General features: G+C 46.0%; 1 protein-coding gene across 1 annotated transcript in view; it reads right to left on the bottom strand.

Annotated features, from left to right (window-relative positions):
* The window catches only part of Baalc (BAALC binder of MAP3K1 and KLF4), an 89,530-nt gene extending 86,985 nt beyond the window's left edge, over positions 1–2,545 (bottom strand). Inside the window, exon 1 of the mRNA XM_004663024.2 lies at positions 2,356–2,545. Within this exon, the coding sequence (XP_004663081.1) occupies positions 2,356–2,518 (163 nt within the window). The 5' untranslated portion in view covers positions 2,519–2,545. The remainder of the gene's footprint in view (positions 1–2,355) is intronic.
* Positions 2,546–12,517: the final 9,972 nt, after the last annotated feature.

The raw sequence follows: 12,517 nt of genomic DNA, 5'->3' as shown, positions 1-12,517 counted from the left end.
AAAGTCGTGTGCCACCACGCCTGGCTTAATTTTATTTTATTTTTTATGAGAGAGAGAGAGAGAGAGAGAGAGAGAGAGAGAGAGAGAGAGAGAGAATTGGCATGCCAGGGCCTCTAGCCACTGCCATCAAACTCCAGTTATGTGTGCCATAACTGTGGTTAAGGAGCTTGCCAGGATGGCAGAAAACCAGGAGACTTTTAACTTTCTCAGATAATCCATGGTGACTGGAGATGACCAGTTTCCCAGCTGGAAAACAAGCTCTTCTTCCAGGGCCACATAGGATATCATCAACATGCCCCATGCAAAACTATGGTTCACTCTTGACCTTCAGCAATATCCCTCACCTCCAAGAATGATGGAGACTTCCAGGGACCTCAAATGACATGGCCTAAGAGTCATGACAGGACTGGAACTAAGCCTCTCCTCTGAATGACGGGGTCTTTAGGACTACCTGTCTTGCAAAGCCTTATTTCCCATGTTTGAAAAGGTTCCATAGAAATGTGTGTGCCTGTCCCAAGCCTTACTGTTGCAGGGACAAGAGTTCATGATGGATAGATGATGAGTCAGAATGACAGGATAATGAATGAATAAATATTGGGCAAGATTGAGGAATATATGTGTCCATTGCTTGTCAGTCTATAATGCATATGAGATTCTCCCCCCCCCACACACACACTCCCAGTCACCAAGGTAACCATTCCCTGAAGCTGTACTTCTGTTTTTTCTCTATGCTGGATCTTTTCAACCTTATTTCCTAGCTGTGCAGCCCTGGCCTTGGGCTCTGCAGAAGTATCACACCTCCTTGGGGAATGCTGTCACACCTAACATTTATAAGCTCCTTCAGGGGCTTTTCCCCATTCCCACACTAACTTCAGCCAACACATTATCTGGTAACTTGCTGGATACATCAGCAACGCAAAATCACCATTACGATTGCCACTGTGAGTCAGAGAGTGTAGATAGATCCTGTGTTATGAAAGCTTTCCCAGACAGCCCAGAGGAGGCATGTGCTTGTAGTCATAGCTATTTGGGAGGCTGAGGAAGGAAGATGCAATACAGCCAGACATTGTGTCCTTAAAAAAAAAGTGGGGAGAGGCAGTATTGATAGTAAAAGATGGAGAGATCTATTCATCAGATTAAGTGACAGCTTTTATTAATGATGCATGAATTTAGAGTTATTCATCGTTTAAAGGATTTCTTTATTTCTTTCTTCCTTCATACATAAGTCAGGCAACAGTTGAAACTTTTTGTTTGTTTGGGTTTTTTTTTTTTTTGTTTTGTTTTTCAAGGTAAGGTCTCACTCTAGTCCAGGCTGACCTGGAATTCATTATGTTGTCTCACGGTGGCCTCGAACTCACAGCGATCCTCCTACCCCTGCCTCCCGAGTGCTGGGATTAAAGGCGTGAGCCACCACCCCCGGCAACAGTTGAAACTTTTAAAGTCCAAATATTGATATGATTTTTGACATTGTATCTATGTATCTATGTAATAAGCATTTTTTTCTTTTAATGTCATCAACACATTTGCATACAGCTAAAGAATAATCTAGGACGGCAGTTTTCATCTATACACTGCTTAGAAAACAAAGCCTGATTTGTGACTGGGCCACAAAGTTATTTGCATATCCTGTACCAAATTTCTTCTGTCTGGGGTATGACTGAGATAAGAGTACTTATAGTCAAATTTTCTTATGCCCTGCTTCATAGAAAGCATCCATGCCTCTGGGCACATGGAGGGGAAATCCTTTACTATGAGATAACTGCTTGGAAAGTGAGCTAGAGCGCAGAACTAATGATGGGTGGGGGAGCGCTTCCGCTGCCTTGAACTAGGATTCGGGGTTTTTGAAGCCAGGTAGTGGTGGGATGCTCACTCCCAACAGAAGGGATGGGGGACAGGACCAGGACGACTCCACCCAAGCAGTTCCGGTCAGGATCCTTCTCTGAACATCAAGGCCAGGCGGTCAAGGGGATGGAGTCACCCGGCTGAGCTGTGCCCAAGTGGCCATAGCGCGAGCTAGGTGAAGACGCACCAGGCCGGGTGGGCGGCGTGGGGAAGGCTAGCAGGGTGTGTGACACGGGCTGTCTTGCCACCCATTCGTCCCCTGGGCCAATGCGCATCGCTGACCGAGGTAAAGAAGCGTGTGTGCGGTTGCAGGGGATCAGCTCAGCCTTCGGAAGGAGGCTGTCCTTGACCGGGCTCCCTTGGCTGGCCAGCGGGCGAGTCCTGCGGGGTGTCTCTCCTTGTCATTGTCACTCCCCACCTCCCCATCGAGCCTTGGAGTTCCGGTGGCCCCGGGCTCCCCGGCCCCTCCTCCTCCTCCTCGGGGCAGCCGGGCCTCGCTCGGGGCTCACTCACCCGCGTGCAGGCCGCCCGCCTCGGGGCCGCCGTTGTCCGGGGCGGCGGCGCTGGGCATCGCGTCCGAGTCGGTGTAGGTGAGCCAGGTGGACTCGGTCTCCCGGGTCCAGCTCTCGTAGTAGCGCGGCTCGATGGCATCGGCCCGGCTCCCGCCGCAGCCCATCCTCCCGTGCTCGCGGCCGCTGGGGCCCGCGGCTCAACCCGGGCGACGCAGCGACATCGGCCCCTGAGCTCCGGGGCGCCCGCCGCCCCTCCTCTCCGCCTCCAAGGCCCTCCTCCTGTCTATCCACCGCTCCTTCCCCAGCTCCCCTCAACCTCGCCTCGCCCACCACCCCGCCCCCGAGTCCCCTGCTCCCTGCGCTCCGAGGTGGCCGCCAAGAAGCAACAGACCTGCGATGAGAGGGGTCCTGGGAGGGGCTCCCCCAGGGATGAGGGTGGGTGTCTAGATTACGGCTGCCAGATCCCAGTCCACCCATCCACACACCCACTCATCAATGTAGTCACCCGCCCCTCCCCTCTCTTCCTTCTATCCAATCCAACCACGTACCACCTGGGAAGCACTGAAATGAGGGACCCCAAGCTCTCTGGTCGCCAGTAAAGCTGAGGACAGCCCCCCAAAACTGGGGTTGCCATCAAACATTAAGGAGCAATCCCAGCGAATGCTTGTCTTTGCTGGTTTGCAAAGTAGGAGGTAGGACCTACGATTTCAGACACACACTACAGTTCTGCAAACTCATGATCCTCTGAACTTTGTTTTCATGAATGCACTTGTCCCCAGAACGCTGCGGCATCCAGAACACCCTCTCTGATGTCCTGTGAGGCAAGGTAGAGCTCCCTCCAAGCCAACATAGAGAGGTGGCCACCTTGACATTCCCGGCCTTCCCTGCCCGATTGACAGCCTTTCTTTTCCTCTACACTCTCAGGTCCGTGTGAACTCTTACCTAATGAGCTCAGACTAAGGCAGGCCAATGAATCTACCTAGTTCAAATAAGCCAGAATTGGTGGCAAAAGAGAGAAACCACCTTTGATTAAGGAGAGAACTAGGGAAAGGGAAGTTCTTGGAAGACTACTGTTCAAGGACAAGTTCTGCCAGAATAGAACACGGTGTTGCACCATGGTCTTGTGTTTTGGAAATGACCATGGGCAGTGTGAAGCAGGTTTGCTGGATGCCTGCATGGAGACTCAGTGGGGCCATGAGGATGAACCGTGAATTGTAGTGGAGATGCTGGGGCCACAAGATGACTGCCAGTTCACTAAGTACTGATTTGAATAGAATCTCGAACATTTCCAAATATAAGAGACAGTTCTCAAGTATTGCATAATTTAGGTTAAATGTGAAGCACCAGATTCATCTATTTGACATATGTTTACAGAAGTCCTAGTATGGCAAAACACTGTTCTAGCATATAAATACTCATACAGTATATTGTGTTATCCAGTATATATAGACTATCATGTGTACTGTTTAACACAGCATATAGGTATAAAATTCACTGATACTATATAAGATAAATACTGATGACATAGCATTTAGCATGTAGAATCCAGTAGGTTAGGCCAACTCCAGACCATTGCCTGCTACATAGATCCTCAACAAATCTCCAAAAAAGAAATTAGAAAATGTTAGGACCCAAACTCCCTAGTGGATGCATCCTACGGCCACTGAGGTCCTTGGTCAGAGGGAAGACTAGGGCTGGGTAGCCAGAGAAGAGAGGGCCCGGCACTAAGTACTGATTTGAATAGAATCACGAACAATTCCAAAATATAAGAGATGGTTCTCAAGTATTGCATAATTTAGGTTAAATGCAAAATCTGGTACCAAGAAGTGGGGTGGTTGCTGTGATAAACCTAACCATGTGGCTCTTAGCCTTTTGCAACTAGTTTGCAGGAGGAATGTGGGAGGAAATTGCAACTTTGGTCTCTTTGGACAGTTCTGGTGGGAGTTTGGAATATCAGAAGGTGGAGAGAAATGCATACAATGGAGGTTTGGCTTGTGTTTCAGAAGAGAAAAAAAGGACATTATCAGAAATTGAGCTAGAGACAGTTAGTTGATATTCTGGTAAAGAAAGTGGCTGCATTCTGTCATGTCATGAGAACTTAAGCTGAATTTAAAGGTAATGGGCTAATGTGTTTGGCAGAGCACATTTCAATAATATTGACTGTGTGACATGGCATCTTTTAGCTGCTGTTATTCAGACTTATAGTGAAAGAGAGTAAAATGAAGAGCAGAAAAATATGAAAAATGTGGCATTAGGCACAGAAAGAAATGTAAGCAAGGGGCTGGAGAGATGATGTGGTGGTTTGATTCAGGTGTCCCCATAAACTTAGGTGTTCTGAACACTAGGTTTCCAGCTGATGGAGATTGGAAATTAATGCCTTCTGGAGGCAGTGTATTGTTGGGGGTGGGCTTATGGGTATTATAGCTAGTTTCCCCATGCCAGTGTTTGGTACACTCTCCTGTTGCTATTGTCCACATTATGTTGGCCAGAGGATGATGCCCACCTTCTGCTTATGCCATCACTTTCCCTGTCATCATGGAGCTTCCCTCAAGTCTGTAAACCAAAATAAACCTCTTTTTTCCCCACAAGCTGCTCTTGGTTGGGTGATTTCTACCAGCAATGTGAACTGGACTGCAACAGTAAAGTGGTACTGAGGAGTGGGATTGCTGCTAGACACCTGACTATGTGGCTTCAGCCTTTTGTAGCTGATTTTCAAGAGGAATGTGGAAGGATTTGAAACCTTGGCCCCAGAGACACCTTGTAGTGCTGTAAGTACAGCTTGATGGACTATTCTGGTTACAGTTGAAAGACCCGAATGCAGTAAGAACTATGGACTGTGAGGTTTGGCTTATGGGGGTGACAAAGAGCTTTGCTTGGACTGGGCTAGCAGTTTGAGTGAGAAGCTTGCTGTTATGCCCGTACCCTGAGAAGCTGTGCAGGGTTGCTTTGCATAGAAATGAACTGGTGTGAGAAGAGGGATTTGGTACAAAAAAAAAATCTTTGGGTGTTCAGCTGCAATTGAGAGATTACAACCTTTGAGATTGGGCCAGCTGACCTGCACTGGAGCCACAGCAAGAATGTAGACTCTTTTGAAGTGGCTGAGTGCTCAAGGAGTGTCCTGTTATTTGAATTCTGTTATATTCTCCCCTGGATTAACAAACTGGCACCCTACCTCGTATTGTGGAGTATGACAAATGGAGGAGAAAGAGGGTCATTGAGTTTGCAACACGGTCTTGTGTTTTGGAAATGGCCATGGGCAGTGTGAAGCAGGTTTGCTGGATGCCTGCATGGAGATCCAATGGGGCCATGAGGAAGAACCGTGGGTTGTAGTGGAAACCCAGTGGAGAAGCCAGGACCACAAGATGACTGCCAAGGAGAGCTGCTGGCCCCAGATGAAGTTTTCCAGGACTGTGAGTAGCCTAGCTGGAGGGGAGGAATTGGAACTTCAGAGACTTGTTGCTGGTTAGAATTGTCGAACTTGGAGATTTGTTACTGGCTAAAGTTGTTGGACTTGGAGCTACAGGTTTAAAGTTTGCCCTGGTTGTTTTAAATCTTGTATTGGCTGAATGTATCTTTGCTATGCCCAATGCCGTCTTTTGCAGTGTGAATGTTTTTTCTGTGCCATTATGGCTCTTGAGGGGAAATTTTTTTTGGTATTATGGCTCAGTTAAAAGACCCTGGAGTATGGTGATGTTTGAACATCATTAGGATTGATAAAAAAAAAAAAAATGAGGACCTTTAAAGTTGGATGAATGCCTTGCATTTTATATCATGTATATTTATCAGTTTATGAGGACCAGGGGCAGAATGTGCTGGTTTGATTCATGTGTCCCCCATAAACTTAGGTGTTCTGAATACTAGGTTCCCAGCTGATGGAGATTAATGCCTTCTGGAGGGAGTGTATTGTTGGGGGGGCAGGCTTATGGGTTGTATAGCCAGCTCCCCCTAACTAGTGTTTGACACACTCTCCTGTTGCTATTGTCCACTTTATGTTGGTCAGGGGGTGATATCCACCCTCTGCTTATGCCATCATTTTCCTTGCTATCATGAAACTTCCCCTCAAGTCTGTAAACCAAAATAAACCTCTTTTTTCTCACAAGCTGCTCTTGGTTGGGTGATTTCTACCAGCAATGCGAACCTGACTGCAACAGATGGCTTAGTGGTTAAGGTGTTTGCCTGCAAAGTCAAAGGACCTAGGTTCAGTTCCTAGGACCCACATAACCCAAAGGCACAAGGGACACATGTGTCTGGAGTTTGTTTGCAGTGACTAGAGACCCTGGCATGCCCATCCTCTCTCTATCTGTGTCCCCCCCACCCTTTTTCTATCTCTTTCTCTGTCTCTGTCTCTCTCTCTCTCTCTCTCTGCTTGCAAATAAATAGATAAATAATTTTTTTAGTGGGGAAAAAAACACCAGGTTTGGTGGGGCACGCCTTTAATCCCAGCACTCGGGATGCAGAGGTAGGAGGATTGCTGGGAGTTGGAGGCCACCCTGAGATGACATAGTGAATTCCAGGTCAGCCTGGGCTAGAGTGAAACCCTACCTCGCAAAACCAAATAAAACAAAATAAAAATTTAAAAATGTGAGCAAGCTTAACGTTCTGGGTAAGGCAGACTCTTGGGCTGCAATTACCACCACTAAAGAGAAATCCATTGGTCTGCAATGGGACAATCAGAAGGATGCCCTAAAGATGAAATCCAACATATTCGGGATAGTATGAATGCAAATTCTTTTGAAAGGAAAAGTCATGACGGAAGAATGAAAGAATTCTCTGTTCCCCAAGATCTGCATACATCCTTAGCTGGCAGCAGATTTTGGCATCATGGTTCACATGGTACTAGTTGGGATGGAAACCCAGAATATTGGAGATGGAAGAACCATAAGACATCTACCAAGGACAGTTGAAAGCTCAGGACATATGGGGACCATGAAAGAAGCTACAGGCAGCCAAGCTTGAGGGGTAGAATTACCCAAGCCTTTTGGAACCCAGACAATTTCATCATGAATCCCGGACACAAGACATGGAGCTGCAGGATTTAGTGTTTGCTTGGTTAGGTTTTGGTCCAATCTTTTCTTTCTGTGTTCCTATTCCTCCCCTTTGGAATGTCAGTGTTTACTCTGTGTCATTATATGTTAGAAGTATGTAACTTGTGTTTTGATTTTACAGAGCTCACAGTTAAGAGACTGCTTTGAATTTCAGGTGAGACTTTGGACTGTCTGAACAGTGTTGGAAATGGTAATGGGGACTTTTAAAGTTGGACTAATGCACTTTTGCATCATGGGATGGCCATGGAGCCAGTAAGGGTCAGGGATAAAATGTGGTAGTTTGAATGTCAAATGCCTCCATAGGCTCGTGTGTTTGAACATTGAACCCCCAGCTGGTGGTACTTTTTCTAAAGGCTGTGGAGCTTTTCAGAGGTGGAGCCTTGCTTGAGGAAGTGTGTCACTGGAGTTGGGCCTTGAGGAGGTATAGCTGGCTCCATGCTCCGCTTCCTCATGTGACCCTGGCCTCCTGCTCTGGCCAGACCTTTTCCACCAGAATGGATTCTACCCTCTGCAACTATAAACCAAATTAAACCCTTTTCCTTTCCTAAGCTGCTGTGAGTTGTAATTTATCCCAATAATAAAAAAGTAACTGATACGATAGTCATCTTTATTTTTCCTCTTTTCATTTTCCTTCTCTTCTGATGCAACTACTGACAACCTCCCTGCAAAGAAACTCCTCTCATCATTCCTGCACAATCATTGCCAACAGGGCAACACTCTCTTTTTTCATGGAAGCTTTTTTGTCAGGGCATAATAACACTATAGATTCAGAGATTTTAGACCCTCAAAGCTTTGAGAGCAGCCTGGCATGGTAGCCCACATCTTTAATCTCAGCATTTGGGAGGCAGAGGTAGGTGGATCACCGAGTGTTTGAGACCACCCTGAGACTACATAGTGAATTCCAGGTCAACCTAAGCTAGAGTGAGACACTACCTCAAAAAACAAAAAACAAACAAACAAAACCTTTGAGAGCAGCAAACAGTCCTTCAATTTCACCAACTAGGAAACAGTAGCTAGGAAAGCTTTATGGAGATAGGTATGGCAATGTATGCCTGTAATCGCAGCATTTGGGTGCCTGGAGGAGGAAGGTGGAGGTCCTGACCAGCCTGGGCAACATAGAAACAACCTGCCTCAAAAAAAAGGAAGAAAGATGCCAGGCATGGTGGTGCACGCCTTTAATCCCAACACTTGGGAGGCAGAAGTAGGAGGATCACTGTGAGTTCGAGGCTACCCTGAGACTACATAATGAATTCCAGGTCAGCCTGGGCTAGAGTGAGACTCTACCTCAAAAAAGCAAAAAACAAAAAAAGGAAGAAAGAAGTAAAGAAAAACAGAAAATAAAAGAAGAAAAGCTGGCTAATATGGTGGAATTGTCCAAAGTCAGAGTACAAAGTCTGTGGAGCTATCTCCCCACAGTGGAAGTTTCAGCCAAAGTTCAGGTTATTTAATTGCTCTTATTGCTCTTTTAATTACAACTCACTAGTTGAGAATAAAGTTTTTCCAAACTCTTTAGGAATAAATGTCAATAAATTAAGTGTAAATGTACAAAATCTAATTTTAAAAATAACATTTAACCATCAGTTCAGAATTTTTTAGCTAAATTGGCATGAATTAGCCATCCTTTTCTATGAAGTTTAAAAGTAATGAAAGGGTGCTGGAGAGATGGCTGAGTGGTTAAAGGCCCTTGCTTGCAAAGCCTGATGGCTCAGGTTTAATTCCCAAATTCCCTAGTGCTCCTGTAAAGCCAGATGCACAAAGGGGCGAGTGTGTTTGGAGTTTGTTTTCAGAGCCAGGAAGCCCTGAAGCATCCATCTTTCTGTCTCTTTCTCAAATAATAAATAAATAAAAACTTTAAAATAAATAAAATGAAAGAAAAAAGAGAGAAGACAATGAAAGGGAAGAAAGAATAAAGAAGGGGATGGGAGGAGAAGGAAAAGAGAGAAAGTATAGAAGAGAAGAGAGGGAGGAAAAGGGAGATGAGGGAAGGGCAGGGGAAACTTCCAGGCATGGGGCTAAATCTTGGTAGAATACTTGTGTAGCATGCACAAGATCCCGAGTTTGATCGCCAGCACCACATAAACTAGGTGAGGTGCAGGCAGGCTCAGAAGTTCAAGGTTATCCTCAGCTACATAATGAGCTCAATGTCAACCTGGAATATATGAGATCCTGTCTCAAAAAAAAAAAAAAAAATCTAAAGAGGGCTATAACAAAAAATTGAAAAGCCTTGGTTAAAGCCCTCCAGAGTAAATTATGCCTTTAAAAATGACTGCTTGTAATTTCAAAGGGGAAAGTGTGTGTGTGGGGTGGGGGGAATTACCATGGGATATTTTTTTTATAATCATGGAAAATGTTAATAAATTTTTTTTAAATGACTGCTTGTAGTAATGTTATTTGATGGGATTCATTAGGCAAGTATCTGTAGCTTTAGGACCCCCTGCTGATAAGTACCACTTCCAACTTGTTTCCATGGAAATCAGAATGAGTCTTTAGGGCACAAAGCCCTTCCACCTCAAAGGTCCCAGCATCACCAGGCTCTACCATCCACCCTGAGTAGAAAGGAGATCTTTGGTAAAGCAGATTATCAGGACAGAACAGCAGCTCCACAGGAGCATAACCTGCCTTCAGGATCAGCTATCAAAAGGAATAAAGATAGATTTTTTGCTTTACAAGTTTCAAAATTTCCAAGTGAGAAAGAAATACAGTTGAAGAACAATAATGACAGTAATTCTAGGCCAGTGAGGTGCAAACCTTGGGTTGATCTCTTTAGTCCTGAATAACAGCCTCTGCTGAGGCCACCCCCACTGCTGCAGACTCAGAGAGCGCAACGGAGCTGCAGCCCCACGGCCTCCGTTCTAGAGGACTGAAAACCATTTTCACTGAACACCTTCCACATCTTCAGTCTCTGATAGCATATCTCTTCTGTCTGGTCCACAAATTATAGTTTATCTGTAAAGGAATGGAGGTCAAAGCTAGCACCCCAGTGCACAAATTAATTCATTTCCCCACTTCTGGAGAAAAAAAAAAAGTCAGTCAGCATTGACATTGGCCCATCCACGCACCCCCAGAAAACAAATAGTGTATCTGGAATTCAGGCGATACAGATGGATGGGGTAAGTGTTATGACAAAGGAAGAATTAAAAAGGGAACCAAAATGTTAACATAGTAAAAGGGAGACTGGAAAGCTTGCTCAGCAGTTGAGGGTGCTTCCTACACAAGCATGAAGGCCTGAAGGGGCCTAAGACAGCCCAAGTTCAAATCTCCAGAGCCCACATAAAGAGCTGGGCATGTGTTCCTGTAATCCTGGTCCTGTAGGGGAGCAGAGACCTGGGAATTGCTGGAGCCCCAGAAATAATGGCAAGCTGCAGAGTTAGTAAGAGACTCCAGCTCAAATGACAATGAGTGCGCTGTTAGGTAAGGTTATTTACAGGACCAGAGCCAATAGAATGAATTGTTTAAAAGGGAATTTATTAGCAATCTGCAGGCCCAAGCTGCTCAGTCCATGTGGATGGATGCCTCAGCAGTCTCATTGCAGCACCGAAGGCCTGAAGTTTTCCTGGAGAGCTGCTGGACTGCAGTCCACACTGGAAGGCTTAAGAAACTTGGTTCTGATACCAATGAAACATCCTGTACAAGAAAGATGCACGTGCAAGTGAGGCTCTTACAGCAAGCAGTGCTGCAGCCAGATGGGAGGAAGGGGTTCTTTTCTCCCAGAGCTTCCTTACATAAAACCCTCCTCTGGGAGGGATGGCCACTCCGGGGAAAGGACTCACTCTGGAGGAAGGACTTCCTCATCAGTTAATCCTTCCTGGAAGCAGCCTCAGAGATCCAGACAAGAGGAATGTCTGTGGATTCCTAGTCTGATCAAGTTGACAACAGAATTTAACCATCTCAGGATGGAAGAGCAATGGAAGGGGATGCTTGATGTACCACTGCAACCACTGTAGGCAAGGGCACCCTGCTGCAAGCGAGCACACTGGGCATTGCATGGGCATATATACATGTATATACCACACACACACGCGCGCGCAAGATGATAAATGTGTTTTGTATTTGTTTAAGAGATTAGAAAATGTGAAAGAGAGAAGGAAGGAAGGAAGGAAGGAAGGAGAGAAAATCTATGCCTAGTAAATCCAAGGCCAGAGTTGGGTTGCCCCCAGCGATGAACTCTTGGCCAGGGAGACCCATGAGGTCCCCAAAACAATGTAGGTCATTGATGAAATACTTCATTACCTGTCAGATCTAAAAGTTAAAACCCTATTGCTGAAGACTCCACAGGCCACACTCACAGCACATCCAATTACCATGCTGGAACCAAAAAGGAAACGAGCTCCCTCCTGGCTAGCCCCATAGTTCTGGAATACACTATAGATCCTGCTGGAAGATAATGATCATCAACAGCATGAATAAGCAGGAGACCCGGCAGACTACAAAATCAACCAGCCAGTCAAGAAGCACACACTTGTGCAATAGTGGCACGCAGCTTCTATGGGTAACTGACTTCTCTGACTGACTCAGACCTAGTACTGGAAACCAAGTCAGGTTCCCATGGTCAGGAAAGTCAGACTTCAGAGAGAAGCCCCCACTGCTGTCTGGAGAAGAAGCGTGGGCTTGCACACCGAAAATCTCTCAAACAACTTTTCACACCTCCTTTAACCCAAGCTGCTCTCACTTGTAGTTGGAGAATCTCTTTTATTTTAAAGATGACAGAGAAAACAGAGGAGACTTGAGATCCATTGATAAGACAAGAAGAGAACTGACTGCCCTTCATGAGACTTGCCGCCTCTGCCACTTCTGCCAGGGCCCAAGGGAGCTTGCAGTGGAAGCACTGACATGAACACTGCTCTTACTGATAGCCTGACAACCAGCTCCAGGGTGATGGAGGCAGACATGGTGAGCAAGCAAAACCTATCAAAGCAGAAATCCAGAGGCTACAAAGGACCCAACATGAAATCAGACTGCAAACAGGCCTGCCATGGCTCAAGGATCATTGTGGAAGAGGAGGTGGAAAGATTGTGAGAGCCACAGAATGGGTGGGAATACCCTGAGGCACAGTCCCCCCCTGCCACCATCCCAACAGGACAGACTGGGGCCATCTTGGCCCCTCAGTAAATCACATAA

Source organism: Jaculus jaculus, chromosome 2 (genome assembly GCF_020740685.1).
Source record: "Jaculus jaculus isolate mJacJac1 chromosome 2, mJacJac1.mat.Y.cur, whole genome shotgun sequence".
Classification (NCBI taxonomy): domain Eukaryota; kingdom Metazoa; phylum Chordata; class Mammalia; order Rodentia; family Dipodidae; genus Jaculus; species Jaculus jaculus.
Note: the sequence above shows the minus strand (reverse complement) of the source record. Positions and strands in the feature narration are given on the sequence as shown.